The sequence below is a fragment of the Hemiscyllium ocellatum genome, chromosome 11 (assembly GCF_020745735.1).
Source record: "Hemiscyllium ocellatum isolate sHemOce1 chromosome 11, sHemOce1.pat.X.cur, whole genome shotgun sequence".
In the NCBI taxonomy this organism is placed as follows: Eukaryota; Metazoa; Chordata; class Chondrichthyes; order Orectolobiformes; family Hemiscylliidae; genus Hemiscyllium; species Hemiscyllium ocellatum.
In genome coordinates this window covers 44566670-44592167 of record NC_083411.1, presented here as the reverse complement: position 1 = coordinate 44592167, position 25498 = coordinate 44566670, and the positions used below count along the sequence as shown (strand labels likewise).

The 25498-nt window shown below is 40.8% G+C and overlaps 2 protein-coding genes across 2 annotated transcripts in view; both read right to left on the bottom strand.

Annotated features, from left to right (window-relative positions):
• The window catches only part of LOC132820324 (FERM domain-containing protein 7-like), a 60600-nt gene that overhangs the window by 24101 nt on the left and 11001 nt on the right, over positions 1-25498 (bottom strand). Inside the window, 3 exon segments of the mRNA XM_060832346.1 lie at positions 4090-4168; positions 20956-20998; positions 23374-23478. Of these exon segments, the coding sequence (XP_060688329.1) occupies positions 4090-4168; positions 20956-20998; positions 23374-23478 (227 nt within the window).
• Positions 11387-12117, bottom strand: LOC132820190 (cold-inducible RNA-binding protein B-like). The gene is given in 1 exon segment (XM_060832158.1): positions 11387-12117. A coding segment is annotated over 1 exon segment (420 nt). The 5' UTR covers positions 12103-12117; the 3' UTR covers positions 11387-11682.

Sequence of the window (25498 nt, the reverse complement as noted above, 5' to 3'; positions counted from 1 at the left end):
TTCCTGTTCGTTTTCTCAGGGGTTGATAGATGGTATCTAGATCTATGTGTTTGTTCGTGGCATTGTGGTTGGAGTGCCAGCCCTCTAGGAATGCTCTGGCATGTCTTTGCTTAGCCTGTCCCAGGATACATGTGTTGTCCCATTCGAAATGGTGGGTTTTTTTCATCCATGTGTAGGGCTATGAGGGAGAGGGGGTCATGTCCTTTTGTGGCTAGCTGGTGTTCATGTGTCCTGGTGGCTAACTTTCTTCCTGCTTGTCCTGCATAGTGTTTGTGGCAGTCCTTGCATGGAATTTTGTAGATGACGTTGGTTTTGTCCATAGGTTTTACTGGGTTTTTTAAGTTTGTTAGTTTTTGTTTGAGAATGTTGGTGGGTTTGTGTGCTACTAGGATTCTGAAGGGTCTTAGTAGTCTGGCTGTCATTTCTGAAACTTCTTTGATATATGGTAAGGTGGTTAGGGTTTCTGGCTGTGCTTGGTCTGCCTGTCGTGGTTTGTTCCTGAGGAATCTGCGGATGTATTTTTTGAGTATCCGTTCTTCTTGAATACATTGTATAGGTGGTTCTCCTCTGTTTTCAGAAGTTTGTCTGTGCTGCAGTGTGTGGTGGTTCATTGGAATAGTGTCCTGGTACAGCTTCGTTTGTGTGTGTTGGGATGGTTGCTGGTGTAGTTCAGCATTTGATCAGTGTTTGACGGTTTTCTGTATACGCAGGTTTGTAGTTCTCCATTGTCCTTTCTTTCGATTGTGACATCCAGGAATGCGAGTTTGTTGTCGGTTTCTTCCTGCTTGTTGAACTTTATGCCTGCGAGGGTGTTGTTGATGATGTTAAATATCTCTTCTATCTTGTTTCATTTTGTGATGACAAAGATGTCATCTACGTAGCAGACCCAGATTTTTGGCTTGATGGTTGGTCGGGCTGTTTGTCTAGTCTTTGCATTACCGCTTCTGCTATGAATCCTGATCGCGGAGATCCCATGGGTGTGCCGTTGGTTTGTTTGTAGATTATGTTGTTGAAAGTGAAGTGGGTGGTGAGGTACAGTGAGGTCCACTAGCATCATGATGTTTTCGTTGGTAATGTGATTGATGGTTGGGGTGTGTGTGATGGTCTCTTCTAAAAGTATGGTAAGTGTTTCCTTTCCCAGGTCGATGTTGATGGAGGTGAACAGTGCTGTTACGTTGAATGAGATCATTGTTTTGTCTTCCTCTATTTTGGTGTTTTTGATAAGCAAAGACATGCCAGAGAATTCCTAGAGGGCTGGCACTCCAACCACAATGCCATGAACAAACACATAGATCTAGATACCATCTATCAACCCCTCAGAAAACGAACAGGAAATGACATCACCACAAACCCCAGGAACCCCATCCAGGAGAAACATATAAATAGAAAGCAGGAGACAACAGCTTCGCTTCACTTGGAGGTCGCCACTGATGATGTTACCCAGCCAGGTAATGAAACGTCTGGATATCAAATCTACAGCTCAGCAAGCAAACCTACACCCTGTAACAAAAGCTCCCTTCAAAATCAACAGCCACAAACTATAAGCAGAAGTAAAGTTGAATTGCTTTGGCTTCTGGTATCAGATTATTGATGTTGAGGAGCTGCATGTAAGTTATAATGTTATAAATAAGTTATAGTATAGAATATCAATGTTTCACCAATAAAACATTGCCTACATATCTGTTTTAATTACTTACATTGAGGAACAAAAAGATCTTGTATTTATGTAATGTCCTCCACAACTCAGCATGTCCCTTAATGACTCAGCAGTCATTGTCTACTTTTGGAATGTCATCACTACTACAACGTAGAGAGTGCAGCAGCCAGTTAGTGTATACAAAGGTCCAACTAATAGCATTGAGAAATATCACTCTGTCTAACTAGTGCTGTTTGGGAGATAAATGCTGATCAGGAGAGGACAGATGAATACAGATTTTTGACATTCACCTGAGAGATAAGAGGGGGTCTCAGTTTAAAGACTCATTGGTAAAATGATACTTCTGACATTTCACTGGAAATGTCAGCTGTGATTACATAGTCATATTTCTGACCGCGTGAAAAGAGAATGGGATAATACATAAATACTGCACATTAACAGTAACCTGAAGATTACATTAGAGTGTAATAGGATCTTGATCAGATGGACCAATGGGCCTAGATGTTTGCAGATGGAGTTAATTTGGATAAATGTGAGTTGCTGCATTTTGGAAAGACAAATAAGGACAGGACTTATACACTTAATGCTAAGTTCCTGGGGAGTGTTGCTGAACAAAGGGACCTTGGATTGCAAGTTCATAGTCCTTTGAAATTGGAAACACAGGTCGATAGGATAGTGAAGAAGGCTTTTGGTATGATTACCTTTATTGGTCAGTGCACTGAGTATAGGGGTTGGGAGGTCATGTTGTGGCTGTACATTAGTTAGGCCACTTTTGGAATACTGCATTCAATTCTGGTCTCCTTGCTATAGGAAGGATGTTGTGAAACTTGAAAGAATTCAAAAAGATCCACAAGGTTATTGCCAGGGTTGGAGGTTTTGAGCTATAGGGAGATGCTGAATAGACTGGGACTGTTTTCCCTGCAGTGTCAGAGGCTAAGAGGTGACCTTATAGAGATTTATAAAATCATGAGGGGCATGGATATGGTAAGTAGCCAAGATCTTTTCCCTGGGTTTGGGGAGTCCAAAACTGGAGGGCACAGGTTTAAGGTGAGAGAAGAAAGATTTAAAAGGTACCAAGGGGCAACATTTTCATGTAGAGGGTGGTGTGTGTATAGAATGAGCTGCTAGAAGAAGTAGTGACATCTGGTACAATTACAACATTTAAAAGGTATTGGATAGGTATATGAATAGGAAGGGTTAGAGGGATATAGGCCAATTCCTGGCTAGATTTATTTAGGATATCTGGTCAGCATGGATGAGTTGAACAGAAGGATCTGTGTCTATGTTGTATATCTCTATGAATCTATGGAGACAACAGTCCAAATAAGTGAAGCTCTATTTGTTACCTTTATTATTTCAGAGGACATTAATGCCACCAGCTGGACCAATATTTATTACCTATTCCCTTTGAGAAGCTGATGATAAGTTGCCTTCTTGAACGGCTGCAGTCCATGGAGTGTACGTACACCCACATAACTGTTAGGGAGGGAGTATCAGGATTTTGATGCAGACACATTGAATGAATGGCGATATATTTCCAAGTAAGGATGGTGGGTGTCTTGAAGGGTACTTGTTCTTCTAGATGGAAGGAGTCATAGATTTGGGTGGAACGTCATGAAAAAAGAAAATGAGAGGGCATTGAGAGTCTACTGTAATATAGAGCACAAGTACAATTAACTTGTTCACTTCTATAAATAGCAATCAGCACATGTACTTTCAACCTCCAAAGACAATTTCTGAAACATACCTGATTTTTAAGCATTACGTTAATTGCCTTTTTATCATGAGCAATGGTGTCATTCTGGAATCATTTACTGTAATTAGAGAATTTCAATTTGAGAATTCCAAATGAATGACAACAAAGTCATAAAGAAAACTGCTGCAAATAATTGGAATAAAGAAAACTCGATGCTCCTAGAGCCAATGATGAAAACGGCTTCATTTATGGGAAGTGGACGTCATATCTTGTTCGCCTGCTTTTTGATCCAGTTAATCAGATGGATTATCATTTGATACTAAGTACTGAAGTAACATCAAGTGCTGATAGAGGACCTCTCCCATATTCTAACCTTTTACTTCAACATCTTATGAAAGCAGTCACTTAACAAGGTGACTTCCTGCCACAGTATCTGATGTGTAAATACATGGTTTGCGACAGGGCTGCTTCACCAGAAAGAGTAGGCCTCAGCTGCCATACCTCGGACATCTCTCTTTCCTACTGCTGCTTCTCTCTTTTCTCTCTATCCCCACACTGAAAATCTGTTCAAGTGCCAGCAGCTGCACAGGTTTCCATGGTTGTGGATTCAAATCTCAATTCAAAACACACAATCTGAATCAGGGACATCCAAGATATGTCGGCCACAAGTGAATTCAAAACAGACTTTATGAAAGGACAGTCTAAGGTGCTAATTTAGCTTGTGGTTTCCACCCACCTTGTCAATTCATCTTGGAGCTGCCCTGGATCAGGGGGGAAGAACTTCACTACAAATTGAAACAGAACTTTCTTCTCACCTGTCAGAGAAATGTGAACATCATCATCATCATCATCATCATCAGTTGGACATTAAAAACAGCATAAATGAAGCAAAAGAAATTTAAAAACGGAACTTCTCATTCATTAGGGAGGAATAGACAGAAGTGCACAAACAGGCCATTAGGCCCAACTAGTCATTGCTGGTATTTACCCTCCTTGCGAGCAAATAGTTTTATATCTACTTCTCAACCCTGTTCCCATGTCCATCACTATCCTTTTGTTCAATTGTCACTTCAATGTAATCCTGAATCTGATCGACGGATGCCAGAGGAATATGCTGGGGTCTCAATTATTTCCAATTTTCACCAATGATTTGGATGAATGGACCTGCTCATTTATGCAAGGTTTGCTGAAGATGTAAGCCAGGTTGAAAATAAATTATGAGGAAACTGTGAAAAATATGCAAAAGGATGTAAATAGCTAAAATTAGACAAACTATAATATCTTGTGGGAATCTGAAATTATTCACACTGGTTAAACGAACAGAAAAGCAGAATATTATTTATATGAAAAGCCATTGCAAAATGCCTCAACACGGTGGGATTTGTGTGTTCTCCTATGTAAGAATCATAAAATATTAGCATAGTAAGTAAGTAGGAAGGCAATAGAATGGTGGTTCATATGGCAAGCAGGAATAAGTTATAGAGCTCTCACTACATCACAGGAAAATATCCTTTGGCCCACTGAGTCTATACCAATCAAAAACAGATTCCTGATGAAGGGCTTTTGCCCGAAATGTCGAATTTCCTGTTCCTTGGATGCTGCCTGACCTGCTGCGCTTTAACCAGCAACACATTTTCAGCACCAATCAAAAATAACCACATAACTATTTTAATCCCATTTTCCACCAATTGGACTATAGCTTTGTTTGTTTTGGTATCGCAAAAGCACATCTAAATGCTTCTTAAATCCTATGACGATTTCTGCCCCATACTGGGTGCCTTCATTTTAGGGCAGCATGGTGGCTCAGTGGTTAGCATGGCTGCCTCACAGTGCCAGGGATCTAAGTTCAATTCCAACCTCTGGCGACTGTCTGTGTGGAGTTTGCACATTCTCCCCGTGTCTGTTTGGGTTTCCTCCGGGTGCTCTGATTTACTTCCACAATCCAAAGATGTGCAGATTAGATGAATTGGCCATGCTAAATTGCCTCATAGTGTAGGTTAGGTGTGTTCGTCAGGGGTAAATATAGAATAATAGGGTAGGGGAATGGATTTGGGTGGGATACTCTTTGGAGGGTTTGTGTGGACTTGTTGGGCCGAAGGGCCTGTTTCCACACTGTATGGATTCTGTGAGCCACACAGGCAGTGAGTTCCAGATTCCCACCATCCTCTGGTGAAAATGCATTTCTTCACATCTCCTCTAAAACTTCTCTCCCTTACTTTAAATCTATGCTCCCTGGTGTTGTGACACGGAGATGAACACATAGAACATAGAACACTACAGCACAGAACAGGCCCATCAGCTCACGATGTTGTGCCACCACTGATCCTCATGTATGCACCCTCAAACTTCTGTGACCATATGCATGTCCAATAGTCTCTTAAATGTCCCCATTGTTAATTAAACCAAACATCCAGAAAAGCTCACCTCATCCTGTAATCTGTTAAAATATGAGTGACAACGAACTCTCAACTTCCACTATTTAAAGAAAATAACATCAATTTATTCTTTAACTCTAAAATGAACATTAAACAATAACTATTCACAACACCAAGCCCCCCTTTCTCTTAACTGATTATTACCTGCCTCCAACTCTATAACAATATGCTGTTCCAAAAAGACACTTATTAAAATTACATCAAGTTAATTTCAAAATCACACAGCTGCTGTCAACTTTGGTATCTTTCCTCTTCCAGCTGAAGATCTACCTGAGTCGTCCTCGTTCTTTTTACAGCAAATATGTTTTAAGTGAAAAGGTATCATTGAGAGACAGTATTTTCTAATTTCTCATTCTGTGTTGATGGCAGTTGTTCTGACTCCAATTTCCAAAATGCCTGTGTTTTTATATCCCCAACATTGGATCGTGTCTATGGTTCGATATTGGCAAAACACTAAATTCAAACTCAATTGGGTTTTAGTATCCTGGGGTATAATTTAAACTGATTTGTTAAATTCAAATTGCTGTCAAAACAGCAATCAACTCAGGTATCAAGTTCACAGCCAAATGTTACATATTTTCATTTTTCCAGTCCATTCTTAGACTGCTATTTTGTCCTATGATGCAGGTGCTTGTAAGCTGTCAGTTCAGAATAGCATTCACTCTCTTTTAAAGGTACAATACATGCCTTCAATTTCATAACACTGGTCATTGATCTCTCCATGAAGGAAAATGTTTCTTCCTGACTACCCTATCTATGCCCCTCACAATTTTATCTATCTTAATAATGCCACCTTTCAATCTCCTTCACTCTAAGGAAAACAATCCCAATCTGTCCAATCTCTTCACAGCTGAAGCTCTCAAGCCTAGACACCATCCTGATAAATCTCCTCTGCACCCTCTCCAGTGCTATTATATCCCTCCTGTAAATTAGATTTCCAGAACTGCACACAATACTTTAGCTGTGGCCTATTCAAAGTTTTATACAGTTCCATCATAATGTCCCTGCTCTGTGCCTTGACCATTAAAGGCAACTATCCCACATACCTTCTTCAACATTTTGTCCACCTATCCTGATACCTTAAGGGACCAGTGTACATGCACACCTTCTGACCTGCGGTGCTTCTCAGAGTCCTACCATTCATCATGTATTTCCTTGCCTAGCCTATCCTGCCTAACTTTACATTTATTTGACTGAATTCCATTTGCCACTGAGCAGCCCGTCTGACCTGATGAAGAGCTTTTGCTCGAAACGCTGATTTTCCTGCTCCTCAGATGCAGTCCTGTCCTGCTGTGTTTTTCCAGCACCACTCTAATCTTAACTCCAATCTCCAGCATCTGCAGCACCCACTTCCTAGCCCGTTTGACTAGACAATCTGTAATTTAAGGTTACCCTCCTCACTATTTACCACCTATTAAACTTATTGATCAACATTCTAGTTTAAATCATTTATATAAACCACAAACAACAAAGGCCCTAACACTAATTTCAGCAGGACCATACTGCCACAGACTTCTAATCAGACAAATAGTCCCCAACTATCACCCTCTGATTCCTATCACTCAGTGAATCCAATTTGCCAAATATCCTTGGATCCTATGGGTTCTTACAATCACTATCAGTCTGCCATGTGGGACCTTATCAAAAGTGTTGCTGAAATCCAAATGGACAACATCGAAAACAATGACCTCATCTACTCTTATCGCATCAACTCTTCGGAAAATTCAAGCAAGTTGGTCAGACATGATCTCCCCTCAACAAAACCATCTTGACTATTGATTAATCCCCACCTTACTAAACACAGATTAATTCTGCCCCTGAGAATTGCTTCCAATAGTTTCCCCACCACCAAAGTTAGGATGACCAGCCTATAGTTTCCTGGTTTATCCCTTACTGCCTTCTTGAATAATGGTACCATATTGTCTGTCCTCCAGTGCTGTGGCAATTAAAAAAATGAATAAAAACAAGGTTCCCTTCAGAGAGTTGCTAATCTGGACATCAACTCCAATGTGCCACCATTATATCATATCCTTGGAAATGCTCTCACAGTGGAAACTAATCATTTTAATCTTAAAAGTTTAAATCAATCACTAGGATTCAGTTTAGAGAGTTTTAGGGAGGCTTTTCTAAAGTTTAGAGCTTAGGCAGCTGAAGATATGTCTACCATTATGGAGCAAAGTCAGAAAAGCTCAATGTTTCATGCACTAGGCAAAGTGACTTTACACAGAGCCTTTGTTTAAAACAATGAAACCACAGTAGTCACATAACATTGTTAAACCACAGCAAGAGACAAAGTGAACAAAGACATTTCTCCAGTTACTCAAGAGCCCAGAGGAAGATCAGCAGAGGATTCTGGGCTTGGAGGAGATTATAGAGAGAGGGACGGTCAAGCCAGGGATTTGAAAACAAGGATTAGAATTTTAAAATCTGGTTATTGTTTGACCAGGGCCCAATGTGAGTTAATGGCTAGAGGGCCAATAGAGGAAACAAAATCTGGTGCATGTTAAGACAAAGTTGCAGCAGAAAATTAGGTGGCTTAAGGCCTACGCTGGTTGCAATGTGGGAGATTTTCCAGGACTGCGTGATTTATTCTTCATTGGATGCCGACATCATTGGCTAGACCAGAATTCATTACCCATCCCAATTTGCCCTTTATTGAATGGCCACAAGGCTATTTCAGAGATAGCGCAGAGTCAACTCTTATTGTTCAAGGTCTGGAGTCACATGTATTTTTACAATAATTGACAATGGTTCCATGGTTATCATTTAGACTTGACACTTCTAAGTTTTTTGAAATTAAATTTAAACTCAAGCTCCTGTCTCTTTAAACATAAAATAAATTAGTGAAATATTTTGCACTTTATTTAAAAATATGAGGACCGTGATGGAAATATAACCCTTTTGATGGCAGATGGTGGAATTTGAACTCAATAAAAATATGGAATTAAGAGTTGAATGATGACCATGAAACCATTGTCAAATGTTGAGAAAAAATCCATTTGGTTCACTTAATGGGTTAATGAATGAGTAAATAGACAATAGACAATAGGTGCAGGAGTAGGCCATTCTGCCCTTCGAGCCAGCACCACCATTCATTATGATCATGGCTGATCATCCTCAATCAGTACCCTGTTCCTGCATTATCCCCAAACCCTTGATTCCACTATCCTCAAGAGCTCTATCCAACTCTTTCTTGAACATATCCAGAGACTTGGCCTCCTCTGCCCTCTGGAGCAGAGCATTCCACACACTCACCACTCTCTGGGTGAAGAAGTTTCTCCTCAACTCTGTTCTAAATAGCCTACTCCTTATTTTTAAACTGTGTCCTTTGGTTTGGGACTCACCCATCAGTGGAAACATGTTTCCTGCCTCCAGAGTGTCCAATCCTTTGATAATCTTATATGTCTCAATCAGATCCCCTCTCAGCCTTTTAAACTCAAAGGTATACAAGTCCAGTCACTCCAATCTTTCAGCATAAGGTAGTCCCGCCATTCCGGGAATTGACCTCGTGAACTTATGCTGCACTCCCTCAATAGCCAGAATGTCTTTCCTCAAATTTGGAGACCAAAACTGCACACAATACTCCAGGTGTGGTCTCACCAGGGCCCTGTACAGCTGCAGAAGAACCTCTTTGCTTCTATATTCAATTCCTCTTGTTATGAAGGCCAGCATGCTATTAGCTTTCTTCACTACCTGCTGTACCTGCATGCTTGCTTTCATTGACTAATGTACAAGAACACCAGATCTCGTTATACTGTCCCTTTACCTAACTTGACTCCATTTAGGTAGTAATCTGCCTTCCTGTTCTTGCCACCAAAGTGGATAACAACACATTTATCCACATTAAACTGCATCTGCCATGCATCTGTCCACTCACCTAGCCTGTCCAGGTCACCCTGTAATCTCCTAACATCCTCCTCACATTTCAACCTGCCACCCAGCTTTGTACCATCAGAAAATTTGCTAATATTACTTTTAATACCATCATATATATCATTAATGTATATTGTAAAAAGCTGCGATCCAAGCACTGATCCCTGCGGTACCCCACATCACCACCTGCCATTCCGAAAGGGAGCAGTTTATCACTACTCTTTGTTTCCTGTCAGCCAACCAATTTTCAATCCAAGTCAGTACTTTGCCCCCAATACCATGCGCCCTAATTTTGCTCTCCCTTGTCCATCTTCAGAGTTACATCCTCAAAAAATTCCAGAAGATTAGTCAAGCATGATTTCCCCTTCATAAATCCATGCTGTTACTGCTATCCAGGTGTGTCGTAATTTCATCTTTTATAATTGACTCCAGCATCTTTCCCACCACTGAGGTCAGACTAACTGGTCTATAACTCCCTGCTTTCTCTCTCCCTTCTTTCTTAAAAAGTGGGACAACATTAACCACCCTCCAATCCGCAGGAACTGACCCTGAATCTATAGAACATTGGAAAATGATCACCAATGCATCCACGATTTCTAGAGTCACCTCCTTCAGTGCCTTGGGATGTAGACCATCAGGTCCCGGGGACTTATCAACCTTCAGACCTAACAGTCTCTCCAACACCATTTCCTGGCAAATATAAATTCCCTTCAGTTCAGGTCCTTCAGCCACTTTTACCTCTGGAAGATTGCTTGTGTTTTCCCCAGTGAACACAGAGCTGAAGTACCAATTCAACTCTTCTGCCATTTCTTTGTTCCCCGTAATATATTCACCTCTTTCTGTCTTCAAGGGCACAATTTTAGTCTTAACCATTTTTTTTCCTTTCATATACCCAAAGGTTTAATGTCCTTTGGGGAATGAATCTGGTTCACTAATGGGTTAGGAAAGCAAAGCCGGTCAGGCAGCATCCAAGGAGCAGGAGAATTGATTTTTCATGTCCTTTAGGGACTGAGACTGACCTGGTCTGGCCTACATATGACTCCATTTCTATCCATCATTGCCTGATCCTTAATACTAAGGATGGTGGCACGGTGGCACAGTGGTTAGCACTGCTGCCTCACAGCACCAGAGACCTAGGTTCAATTCCCGCCTCAGGCGACTGTCTGTGTGGAATTTGCACATTCTCCCCGTGTCTGTGAGGGTTTCTTCCGGGTGCTCTGGTTTCCTCCCACAGTCCAAAAATGTGCAGGTTAGGTGAATTGACCAAGTTAAATTGCCTGTAGTGTTAAGTGAAGGGGTAAATGTAGGGGAATGAGTCTGGGTGGGATGCGCTTCAGCGGGTCGTTGTGGCCTTGTTGGGCCGAAGGACCTGTTTCCACACTGTAATTAATCTAATCTACTATCAATTTTAAGTTCTTGGTCTCCTTCTGAGAGTGTTTTTAACTTTATGCCGACAGCAATAAATGTTGCCAAAGCCAGCCATGCTCTCATCCAGTGAATTAATGAACTTTTTAAAACCCAATTTGAATGTCATACACTTTTGGGTTCAGTTCAAGTGGCTCCCTGGCTCCTGATACCCTTCATGTTTATATCTATTGAGCCAATATAGTTTCCACCTACTCTTTAATAAACTTTGTTAAGACAAGTCCTTCTTCTTGTTAAGACTCACTAGTAGTTTAACCTCTTAGAAATGTCCTTCAGATTATGCAAAGAATACAACCTAGGTGGTTTGGTTTTTATTACTTAAAAAGTCACAACAGATGAAAACTCTCGGCCGAACAATAGTGGTGGGGCTACAGCCGCCCGATATAACGGGAGCAGGGACAAGCAGAGATCGATCAGCAGCCGCCAGCCTCTCAAACCGGTATATGGCGGGGGCAAAAAAATGGCCAACAACTATATTCTAGTGGGGAAAACACTAGGCTGGGAAATTAACGGATCGCCATCTCTTCCCTAAACAAAAAGAAATAGCAAAACCGAGAGGGAGGAGGTCAGACCTCAGATTTAGACCATGACCAGTGTCACTGGTAGGAGCTGCGCCCTCTGTAGCCTCCTTCCCGGCCCCGGGAATAGCTGTCTTCCCGGTAGTAGCCATCCGCCCTCGAATCGTACTGCTGAGAGCCGTAGCCACCGCCTCCTCGTCCACATCCATAACCGCCTCAGCCTCAGCCATAGCCACCTCCTCTCGACTTCTTCTCGGCGTGGTCCACTCGGATCTGCCGCCCGTCGATGGATTTTCCATTCATGGCCGGCAGCGCATCCCTGGCGTCGTCCGGGTTCTCGAAAGTGATGAAGCCGAAGCCGCGGAAAGCCATGGTGTCTCTGTCCTTAATCACTTTCACCTCAGCGATCTGGCCGTACTTGGAGAAAACCTCTTCCAGGGATTGCTCGTCTGTGTCGAAATTCAGGCCGCCGACGAACAACTTTCCTTCGTCGGACATATTTTCTGCAATAGTCTCTGCGCACGCTGTCTCTGACACTCAAGCTGTATCTGTCAGTCAGGGATCCCTGATTGGACCAGGTTGACAGCCACATTCAGGGAACTCATATTCTATGAGGTCCACCTGGCTGACCTCGTTACAATCACTACAGTAGAACTCTGCAGCATTAGCTACTAGTAGTTAATTCTGCAGCACATAGAAAATTCTGGAGGCATACCATTCTACCCAAGAGAAAAATAATTTGGGAAAAGAAGTGAGCTTACCACTTTAAAGACATAGCCACTTTAAGAATATTCAGCCATCAGCTGACAAGCAGTCAGTACAAGTGATGGAATGAGTGGCAGAACGATAAAGGCAGTCCAGGGTACAACCTTCACATCTGAGCTGCAAAGATGCAAAATGAAAGCAGTGTAGGCTGGAAGAGAGGGGAAAAAACTAGTCACGCTTGGCAATTTGGCAGTCAGTCCTGACTTTAGATTCGGTTGGGAAGTCAGCATTTCAGAGTATAAAGTTAAAAACACTCCCAGAAGGGGAACAAGAACTTAAAATTGACAGTGTTAAGGATCAGGTTGCAAAGTTTAGAAATAAAAAGAGGAGGACTTAATATTCACAGTGAACACCACTGGCAAACAACAAACACTGGCAAGCATGGTGACAGTAGCAAAGTTGAGGGCAGTGAAATCAATTGATGGTATAGCCACAGCACCAGGAATAATGCAGAGCACAAGTCAGGTGACCAAAAGAGTGATTTAGAAGTCAGAATTTCATAGAACAAGACATTAAGAGAATTCTAACACAAATCATAGATTTGGTAGGAAAATATATAAAAGCCACTGTGATTTATTGAGAGAAACACAGCAAGGTATATTTATTAAGCCGTGAAAGCATTCATTTTTCTTACAATAAAACAGGAGACTGCCATCTTGAAAACAGAAGAGAGAAGTATCTTAAATTACTTGCAGTAGGCAGTAAATCATTACTTTGATCATAATACAATGGTGGGAATATTGCAAGCAAGCAGTAGATATTGCTATTTAGCAGGATTTAAAGCTGTATTAGAAGAAAATCATACAGCATTGCTATATTACAAAGTTTAACAGCCTGTAAAGCTGAGAGATGAAAATAGCATTGATTTAGTGCAATATCAAGTGCTTAAAAACCAGAAGATTACACAAAGTATTGAATGCCATGGATTTTAAACAGCATTAAATGAGAAAATTAATTGACAGGAGAAATAACTTTACCTTAATAATTGATTGTAAGAGATGGGTCAAACAGAATACATGATTAGAAATCTTGGAGAAAATTGCTCTTAGGATGTGGAATAATTTCAAACTGAAACACTAAATCTCAAGCTGAACAACTATTATCTTCAATAGAACCTACAGCTGATGATAATATAAATTGACAAAATATCAAAGAAGACACAGATACATCTGCAGAAAGTCTTCAATCTTCTGATAATTACTTTATCTGAAAACAAATAAAATTCTTGAAAAGATAGAAAAGTTCATCATCCAGGGAAATCCAAAGATAATTTTATTTCTACAAATCAGAAGAAAACTGTAATAAAGGAGTTTTGAAATCAGAATTCATAAAAGACAGAATTGATGTTGAAATTTTTGATGTAACTACATCAGACCTATTATCTTCCAAAGAAGATTAGACTTTGGAACATTATTTCATATTGTGCTGGAAAATGAAATGGGAAAGAGTCACTGTCAAATCCTGAGCAGAGAAGAATTTTGTTGTAGGAGAGTAATAGAAGCACTTTATAACGTCCACGTACTCAAAAATCATATGTGACTAATCAACTGTCTTATCCAAGCAGTAGATACTAAGATTCCATGTGAAGAAGCACCACAAAAAAAAAGTTGCTCGGCTATGAAAAAAGAAACTGCTTCTGTAAATCTAGGGGCCAATTTTGGTAGATATGCAGAAGTATGACACAGTTTCAGAGCAGTAAAATGCTTCATGCCTACTCCTACAAAGATGTTAATGTGATAGAGCCACGAGTTTCAGAAAAGGGATTCAATACATTCCTAAGTTGGTGACTCAACAGTTTGGGTTTGACAGAAGTTGTTGAAAAAGCTCAACAGGTCTAGCAGCCTCTGTGGAGAGAAATCAGTTAATATTTCTGATCCAGTGACCCTTCCTCAGATGTGACGAGCTTGTTTATGACATTGGACATCTTATTAATTTTAAGTTTGATATGGTCAAATGCCAGTGTCTTGTCAGAGATTAGCTGTGACTTGCAGACATGGTCCAAGTAGAAATGCATTTAATAGGGAAGGAATGCTGCAGGCAATTCTGCAAAACAAGGAATGTAAGAGAGTTGAAAATATATACATAATTCACAATCAACACTTCTCTCTTTTTAGCCTGAACTCGTCTTGACATCAGCAACCTTGAGGCAGCTGAAGTAGTTCAACTAGTTCCAAGAGAATAACTGGATCGGGATCAAGCCATCATGTTGGATCTGCTTTTGTTTGACATTAATATAAACGATTTGGATGCAAAGAAAGAAGGCAAGAATATGGTAAGTTTGCAGATGACACATAAAATGGTGATATAGTAGACAGTGAAGAAAGTTATCTAAGATTACAAATGGATCTTGATTAATTGAGTCCACCTCCAAACGGACCCCACCACCAGGGATATATTTCCCTCCCCTCCCCTATCAGCGTTCCGCAAAGACCACTCCCTTCGTGATTCCCTCGTCAGGTCCACACCCCCCACCAACCCAACCTCTGCTCCCGGTACCTTCGCCTGCAACCGCAGGAAATGCAAAACTTGCGCCCACACCTCCTCCCTTACCTCTCTCCAAGGCCCCAAGGGATCCTTCCATATCTGCCACAAATTCACCTGCACCTCCACACACATCATCTGTTGCATCCGCTGCACCCGATGTGGCCTCCTCTATATTGGGGAGACGGGCCGCCTACTTGCGGAACGCTTCAGGGAACACCTCTGGGACGCCCGGACCAACCAACCCAACCACCCCGTGGCTCAACACTTTAACTCTCCCTCCCACTCCACCAAGGACATGCAGGTCCTTGGACTCCTCCATCACCAGAACATAACAGCACGACGGTTGGAGGGAGAGCGCCTCATCTTCCGCCTGGGAACCCTCCAACCACAAGGGATGAACTCAGATTTCTCCAGTTTCCTCATTTCCCCTCCCCCCACCTTGTCTCAGTCAATTCCCTCAAACTCAGCACCGCCCTCCTAACCTGCAATCTTCTTCCTGACCTCTCCGCCCCCACCCCACTCCGGCCTATCACCCTCACCTTGACCTCCTTCCACCTATCACATCTCCATTGCCCCTCCCCCAAGTCCCTCCTCCCTACCTTTTATCTTAGCCTGCTGAACACATTTTCCTCATTCCTGATGAAGGGCTTTTGCCCGAAACGTCGAATTCCCTGTTCCTTGGATGCTGCCTGACCTGCTGTGCTTTTCCAGCAACACATTTTCAGCTCAGTAATTGAGTCAATGGGCTCAGGAGTTTAATTTAGAAAAATGCGAGGTATTGCATTTTGGTAAAACAAACAAGGGCAGAACTTATACCATTAAAAGTAGGACCTTGAGTAGTGTTGTAGAACAGAGAGGCCTAGAGGTTCAAGTACACGCTTTGAAGTTTGAATCAAATGTAGACAGGGTGGTTAAGAAAGCATTTAGCATGCTTGCCTTCATCACTTATTGCTTTGAATACCAGAGTTGGGATGTCATGTTGAGTTTGTTCAGGACATTGGTGAAATCTCTTGTGGAGTACTGTGTCCAGTTCTGGTTGCCCTGTTATAAGAAGGATATAAAATGCTGGAGAGGTTTCAGAAAAGATTTACCAGGTTGTTACTGGGAATGAAGAGTTTGGGTTATAAGGAGAGGCTGGATAGGTTGGGGCTTTTCTCACTGGTGCTTACGAGGGGGGATCTCATAGAAGTTTATAAATCATGAAGGGTATAGATAAGGTGAATGGCAGATGTCTTTTCCCCGGGTGAGGGATTTCGAGACTAAGACAGATAGTTTTAAGGTGAGAGGAGAAAGATTTAAAAAGGACATGAGGGCCAACTTGTTTTACACAGAGAGTGGTTTGTGTGTGGAATGAACTTCCAGAGGAAGTGGTGGGTGTACATACAGTTACAACATTTAAACGATATTTGGATAAGTGCATGAATAAGAAATGTTTGGAGGCATATGGACCAAGTGCAGGCAAAGACTAGTTTAGTTTGGGAATATGGTCGTCATGAATTGGTTGGACTGATAGGTCTATTTGACTCTATAACTGATCAAAGGCATTGAATGGAATATTTTATAGATTTTCCTAGACTCATGGTAGAACCAAAAAAAGCAGCAATAATCTGTTGTCTGTGTAAGAGAGAGTTAACTTTAGTTCACTTTAAGAGAGTTCACTTAAAGGATTCCATGAGCAGTTTCGATGAAATGTTATGACTCTGCCGGGTGATTATTTCTGATGTGGGTCTGCAAACTGTACACACAGTTAGTTTACTATAATGTCTGATTCATAACTTCCAATGTATTTTACATTTCAAATAAAGGAAACCACAAATTTAATTAATTCGTGATAAGCAATTGATTATTTGACCATTATCATTAGTATGTAATATTATCTACATTTGTATAAGATAATTGTTTCATACTATCAACAGTAAGAAAATTCCTGCCATCATAGAAGTACCATCTAATGAATGAAGCTTGCCATAAGAAGCACATTCTAAGAACAAGAATTAGTAGTGGATTAGATTACTTACAGTGTGGAAACAGACCCTTCAGCCCAACAAGTCCACACCGACCCCCTACCCACCCCCCTGCCCCGAACACTACAGGCAATTTAGCATGGCCAACTCACCTAACCTACTGTGGGAGGAAACTCACACAGACACAGGGAGAATGTGCAAACTTCACACAGTCAGTTGCCTGAGGTGGGAATTGAATCCAAGTCTCAGGCGCTGTGAGGCAGAAGTGCTAACCATTGTGCCACCATGCCACCCACAAGTACTTAAGCTAATTGAGGCAACATTAACTGAAGTTATTCAGGCAGCAAAATAGTCATAAGAACAAATTGATACAGTAGATTCGACTTTGTTGCTGGGTACGAAAACAACACAAGCTGAAGAGCAGCATTTCAATCCTTTGTTTATCAAAGAATTATCTGTTCACTGACAGAGACATGTTAAGTCAGCAGTAATCATCCAGCAACATAACTGAACATGTGATGATGTCCACTTCAGCAGAATCCACAAAGAACAAGATGGCCAAACTACTCAACAATTCAAAATAAACAGCTTACATGCTTCAACTTGGATGTCTCAGCAGGTTGAACAAAATGAAGATGAGCTGCATTCAATTTCAGAGAAGCCAACCTATGTCCACAGATTCAGGACATGGTAAAAAAAAATGGAATTATCTGATGTGAAAATCCAGGACATTACAAAGGAGAAAGCACTTGCTTCAACTCAATAGTTGTTTTCCATTATAGTCATTCACGAGACTGAAGGGCACCCAATTGATGTTAGGAGACAACTAAGTTGGCAGTTCACCTGTGAAGGGAATTCTGGAGATTACAGGTCCTCTAGGTAAGATAATGGACCAACTGTTGAGTGTTACAGGAATGGCATCCTCCACGAAAGATATGCAAAAGATGAAAGAATCTTTCAGTAAAGAAATTTTTCACAGAAGTTCTGAATCAAGATCAACCATCCTCAAACCAAAGACGTACCAATCTTCACAGTCATTTGAGTACACATTCTGGAAGAACTTTGAATTCTCCTGATCACCTGAATTTGTGAAGTCAGAAATTTGAGGGTGGGGGAGGGGTGCAAGTTAGGGTCATGGTAAATGAAGAAGTAGGCATGTACATCAATATATAAATGGTAACTTTGGAGAAGAAGCTAAGAGGGAGACAATGAATAAGGTAATGATTTTGAAAGGGTTAATGTTGGAGGTATTATCTGGTACTGGTTGATTCCATAATGAAGCCAATAACTATTGCCATTCACAACAACTTCACAGTTATAACATTCAAGTGCTCTATGTGTTTCACACAGAAAGGAATACCTTTCCTTAAATTTCACACCTGATTAAATTGACTGATTACAAAAATAAAATATAGGAAATAGAAAAAACTCTGTATAATAATAAAAGGATGCATGTTGCTAATTTTTAATAACACTTTTTGTATTAATGACTTTCTATTCCACTTGCATTGCTTTGCGATTGTAGACACCCAGTCCTTAGTGCTGTGTAAGTGAAACTCATTTTTCAGAATGCAGCCTTATTCTGGTTATTTGTGATTCTGTACAGTCTTTGCTTCTTTATTTAAAGAAAGGTGTATAAAGAAAGGTGTAGAAATGCTTTGAAAGCAGTAAAGTGAAGGGTGGGTTATCTTATGAGGAAAGGTTGGACACATTGGCTTGTATCGGCTAGAGTTTAGAAGAGTAAGAGGTGACTTGATTAAAGATGAGATCCTGAATCTAGAAATAGATTATCTTCATGAGATCTGACTGCTTTGATTTCAAAGATTTGCATAACATCATATTGCAAAACATTTGACATCCTCTGATCTCAATTTGAAAAGCACATTAATGTGTTAAAACAGTATCATTCCTCAAAATGCATATATCCTGAAGGGTGTGGACAGGGTGGATTTGAAAAGAATGTTTCCTCTTGTGGGAGAGTCAAGAACCAGGGGTTCATGGTTAAAAGATAAGCAGTCAGCCATTGAAGACAGAGATGAGGAGAACCTTTTTTCTCATTGTGGGTCAGAAGTCTTTGGAGTTCAAAAGGCAGAGGAATCACAGTCTTTGAATGTTTTTCAAGCAAAGATGCAGAGATTGTTGATATGCTAAAGAGGGGAGAGGTTATCAGGGTAGATGGAAATGCTGAGTCATTAGATCACTAATAACCTTATTTCATCGAGAAACAGGCTCAAAGGGCCAAGTGGCAAATTTTTGCCCTTAGTCCATGTGTTTGTATGTATCTTTGCCAAGCTCATTACCAAATCGAATAGAGGCCTCGTGTGGCACAGTGCTGGTGTCCCTACTCTGGACCGTGCGGCCCAGGTTCAAATCCCACATGCTACAGAGGTTGTCCTAATGTCTATGAACAGGTTGATTAGCAAAATAGGTTAAATAACATAGAATACTGTAATGGTGCTACTGCATTTTAGTGGCCATAGCAAGGTGTATTTACAGGAACATGCCCACAATAAATTATGGAGACTGTAGCACTGAGTTGACCCTGAAACCCTGCAATGTTATTGGTGGGGGAGTTAGTGGGTAGTGCACTGTTGAGGTAGAAACAGTGCTGGAGGGGGTTCTCTCAATACGTGGCTCTGCCATGACAAAACTGAGCTCTGAAACAGGGTAACTGAGCTACAGAGGAAGCTGCTCCCTGACATTGACAGCACCCACCTTCAGGAGGGCTAGAATAAATAGGCAATGATCAACACAGCACCAAGATGAAACTAAAACAGAAGACAGCAGATGCTGGAAAAGCAAAGCAAACAAGTATCTTCCCCTCAAACTTGCTCAAAAATCAAAGTTGGTGGGTGTTCACTACAGCAGTGATACCAGTTCGTGGTACACTTGTCAAAGTGACCTTGGTTTAATTTGGTAATTTGGGATCGGCAGCACAGTCAATGACCAGGAGGTGACAAATCTTTGGTACAGATCAATGTGTGATCGTGCAGGGTGATTTTTCAAGCTGTGTGGAAGGTAATGTTTCTGAAAGGATTAATTTTCACATTGCCCCATTCTGCTGATCACACACACACACACAGACAGACATAGACACACACACAGACACACACACAGACACAAAACGTTCTACTCTAGCTCTTGAAAGGAGCAGATATATCTGGACAAGATTCCTAAAGTCCTGCTAACTATACATGAACACATGTAGTTATACATATAATATAATAAACCTTCTTGCTATCTAAGAACAGTGCCTCTCCTGAAGATACTTTACAATGTGTATCCGCTGTCGTGAATTACTAGAGAGACCCAAGAGAAAGAAAAGAAAGATTGGTGATCGTGAAGTATTTCAAATGATCCTTACCCAATACTGGAAGAGGCAAATACCACAAGTTACCAAATGATCACCTGGGAAAAAGTTACACAAGCCTCAGAAGTGGCCTATTCAAAGCTAGAGATACACAATAAAACAGCCCTGAGACATCAAGTTGATCTTTGCAAAACAGGAAAGCTAGGATGTCATTAAACCCCAAAGTAAATAATGAAAATGCTTGGCAGGTCAGGTCAGGACTTGAGGAGAGAAAAGCAGAGTTAACATTCCAGGCAAATGACCTTTCATCAGAATCAGAAAAGGTTAGAAATGAACAAAATCTAATAAATACAGAACAATGGAAAAGGGAGAGAGGAAGGAACATAGTTAGAAGAATTAGAATAAAGACCACAGTGATTTCATGACAATGACTGTTCCAACAGCTTTAGAAGCATCCTCTCATAATTGTGCTCCTCCTGGAGATTGTAGATTCTTATTTCAGTCACAGCTTCTGATGAAAGTAAACTGAATGAATCACCCCTATATTTAAATTTCACTAGACTGTAAGAACCCTCCCTTGTTCCACCTAAGCTAAAACTTAAACTTGTCCTTCTGTAACAATAGATTAAACATGTGAATATGTTGCCAGAAGCACAGTTTCTTATTCCCATTGTATTTGGCTGTGATTCTTACTTTCACAATGTCTCTGGTACTCCAGGGGCTTTACATTGACAATTTGTGTTATGACTGATAAGTTCCACACTAGTTCCTATAGAGAGCAAGATCGTGTTTGGTCAGAGGTACTTTAGAAGTGTGCACATTACTCACCTTTGATTTGTTTTAGAACAGGTTTTAAGAGATCCAACCAAACCTGCAATTAGTACAGAGATCCAAATCAGAATGGTGTGGCAGGATAGAGAGTGGATACATTTATACACAATATAACTGGGTCACTTCACTTCAAAATAAACGCTCCCACTGAGTAACAGGCCTGTGTGGTGTGTTACAGGATGAAGGCCCTCCAGTGGTTTCCTGGTCCATTTGATTTTATTTTAGCTGGGCAAAGGTGGGGGACATAAAGTATTCTGGGAGCCATCACGTCAGCGAAATGAATGGGGCAGGAACTCAGACACAGCACCAATTTCCGGGCAGTGAAAAGGTGAATAAAGCATCCATTTTGAGAAATAGATGGTCTATTTTGATTGCAACTGCTGACCCTCAGGTGCACAGTCTGAGAATTTTCTTAGTGGTGACAGAGGCATCCTCAGCAGAAGATGACAAGTTTTAGATCACAGGATTCTGACATTGACCTGTGCACTGGAAAATAGCAAGGGCAGGAATATCGATCTATCATTTATGGTTAAAAAATGTATTTTTTTAGGAATGGAGTCTTTTGATCTTCTGATAGCATCTCAGATCCCATTTCCATAGCTAATTGATACTTAATTGGTGCATAATTAAATCTTCAGCTCATGCAGGGGACTTGTTACAATGTAACACAAGAACATTTGGAAGTGATGTTAGTGCTATGCTTTCAGGCTATTTTCTGCTCTGCCTGGTCCATTGGAACATAGAGGGAAGCATGGCCCGGAGGTGGCAGTATCTTGGAATCTTCTCCATCTGAAAACCTTCAATCCAGTACAGAATATACTTCTTGATAATCTTGAACTGTGGAATGCTACCAATCCTTCACTGATGAATAACTCAGCCATAACATGAAAGATAAATCCTTTGTTAATTTTTGGGAGTGTTGTTTATTCTATGTTTGAAGAGGAAGGATTGTAGCACTGAACATGGGCTAATTTCCTATCATTATTTTACAAATACTATTCCAGCAATTTTCCCTTAACCTAGCAATTAACAGAGAATGTTGGGTTTGGGTTAAGATATGACCTGACACAACTGTAAGTCAGCACAAAGGATCACTCTATTGTCAAAAAAAATAGCCTCTGAGAGTGGGGGACAGGGTCCATAGACTAAACCTAGAATCAATGATGCATTTAGACATGATTCAATATGGGCATAGAGTGGAGGAAAGAACATTCTTGAAAGCTTTGAGGCTGTTTTGATGCCATCACCAATATTTCTCTGTCTATCAACACTACCAAAAACAAATTTATTGGCCGTTAAACTTCAAACCATTGTCAGATCATGCTGTGGGTCCTATGACTGACACATACACAACAACAATATGCATCGGACTAGTTCAAAATGTTTAAAAGGTTTTACCTCTTGCCTGATAGATGCAATAACCTGCTACACCAAAGTATTTCTTACAACTTATAAATATTTCACGAGTCCATTTCTTTAAAAAGCAATATTTATGCAAAGTAATCATTAATTATTTAGCACTTTCATATCATCAAACAAAACAAAAAAAAACTGTTTAATAAGTGAACTGCTTTGCGAGGCAGGTTAGAGCTCATGGAATAAAAAGGATAGTAACAACATGGATACATAACAGGGCGAGTGACAGGAAACAGAGTGGTGGTGAACAGTTGTTTTGTAAACTGGGGGAAGTTTTATAGTGGAGTTTCACAGGAATTGTTGTTGAGACCCTTGCTGTTCCTGACATATATTGATGTTGGCCTTTGCGTACAGATCACAATTACAAAAATTGCAGATGATACAAAATTTGGAAGCATTATAAGCCTAAAGAGGACAGAGAATATTTGAAAAGGACATTTAAGACTGGTGGAATAGTTGATTGGTGGTCAATTGGAAGGTACAATCTAATACACAGGAGTGCAGACTGATTTATTTTAGTAGGAGGAACATGGAGGGGCAACAGAAAATAAAGCAGGCAAAAGTGAGGACTGCAGATGCTGGAAATCAGAGTCTAGATTAGAGTGGTGCTCGAATAATACAGCCAATCAGGCAGCATCCAAAGAGCAGGAAAATCGTTGTTTCGGGCAAAAGCCCTTTATCAGGAATGGAGCCATAGGTTCAGCATCCATTCCTGAAGAAGGGCTCATGCCCGAAACATCGATTCTCCTGCTCCTTGAATGCTACCTGATCTGCTGCGCTTTTCCAGCAACACATTTTCAGCTCTGAATATGATGGACCAAATGGCCTCCTTATGTGCTGTAACCATTCTGTTATTCTATGATTTTCCATTGCACACCTCTCCAATCGTAGAATTTCACAATATAGGAGGAGCCATTCAATCCATCATACCCATGCTCTGAACTAACAAGTTCCTCTGAATTAACAAAGTTTGTGGAGACGGAGTTGGCCATTGCTCACCATATTCCCAGAGCGATTGTTGAACTCCATTCCAAAGTAATCCTCCTCAACAAGGTTCAGGCGTTGGCAGACACAATCGAAAAGGGTCTTTCCCGTGGCTTTTTGCTGGGGAAAAGTCACATAAAGAAATACTACCTGTGAGTCTGTATCAGTTCAGCAGTGCTAAAGAGCTCTGGGCATTCATTACCAGAGATGTGCTGGCAAACTTCATAACACCATAAGGACATTAACCGGGGTGACCAAGGAATGACCAAGCTCCATTCTAGTGTGAAATTGGTTTGCTTTGCTTGAGAGATCTGTTTTATATTGGTTACACAGACATAACTTCTACTCGGAGGTATTTGCAAATTGATGAATCAATGAACTTGTGGTGGGGGGTTTTAATTCCTGTGTTCACCAGGTTTTATCACACATTGGTTTTGATCAGAGACTGACCAGACCAGAGCAGAAAGCACCGCCGATATGGGTTACGTGGTATATCAATCAATGTAATGAGCCTTAAACTGGTTGTAGCTCCAGGTAGTCCCAGCAAGTGGAAACTACTGTGTCAGCTCTAGATTGACATCCAGTGGAATATTCCTGTCTGGTGCCTCCATGGTGTAGGACAACCCCTGCTCTCTGGACTGATATAAGCAAAGTTCCAGCTACCTGAAAGAGGACTCATGCCATGGCCAGTCAGACACTTAATTAGCTTACGGCTCCTGTCAGTGTTGATGGGACAGGACCAAAGAGGCTGAATGGCCTCACCAAATCCCTGAGCCAATGTGCATGTGTGCGTGCGTATGTGCGCACATGTGTGTTGTGTGTGTGTGTGTGCACGTGGGTGTGTCTGTGTGCACGTGTATGTGTGTGCGCGCGTGCGCGTGTGTGCACTTGTGAGTGTGTGTGTATGCGACATTCACATGCTCTTGTTTCTTCCCATATGCATATTTCTGGTGTGGCTTAACTGCTGTCTTTTCAGACACTTGCCAAGTTGTGGAGTGTGTAGGCCTAACTGATGGTTTAAGTACATTAATACATTCACTCAAACTGTGGACATTTCCAGGAACTATATTTATATTTGAATAAGTCACTCCTAAAATCTTGTAAACTATTCAACTAAAATACTTCGGAAGATTGGGTCATCCCACAGTCCAAATACCATACACATTTACACAACATCCATTTCCTTTCTCTCCCTGAAAATGCTTTCTAACCTCAGGCATTGACTGTTGACAGACAACATAATAACTGCATTTCAACTGAAGTCTGCCTCTGCACCAGCCAGATGCAATAAAAGATGGTGGCTGATTTATTTTATCTTTGTAGGGATGTCCCAGGGGTGTTTCCTTGTCATATGAAAGTAAAGAACTAGTGGGAGGTATATCAGGAGTATATCATTAAGACTCTCATTATTTGTTTTGTTAAAACACTGTGATTAATTCAGCCTGTGATCTATGTCAGCCTGGACTTTTCTTAAAGTCACTGTATTTGTGTTTAGCTAGCCCATCCATGTCAGCTGGTAACCAAACTAGTCATTAATGTGTCTAAATGAATAATAACTATAATTCCACACAAAGCAAGATGCTTTAGCAAGCGAAACAAAACAGCAGCTATTTATCAGTAATCAGCCCACAGCAGTTGCAGAAGTTCTAGCTTAGCATTTTCAAGGGGCTCTCTATATTTCTTTGATCTGTCTACTCCCATTACTAAGAGAGATATCCGTTAGTGGTTACATAAACAAAGTCATCTTAATTTTAATGTATTTTAGCTTTTGAAGATAGCAAATCCATTGAAAGCAGTTGAATGTGGATTCAAAAGCACGCCAGAATACCTAGTCGTGATTTGTTTTTTTCATTTGCAAGTATGATTTACATTACTTTCCTTCATGTTTTTAAAAGTGCGAAGGACAGAAGTGATGCTTCTGTTGTACAGAGCTTTAGTCAGTAACTGCATTTTGAACATCCACCTCAGGAAGCAGTTATTGGTCTAAGAGGGGGACAGGAAATAGTCACTAGGCTGATAGGAGGATTTAATTGATTAAAATATAATGAAAGGTTGCAAATCCAAGATATATACCGTATGAATCAGATTCCCTTGTTTTGAAAGGTCCAAGAAAGATTGATGAGGTTAAAATGATTATGGA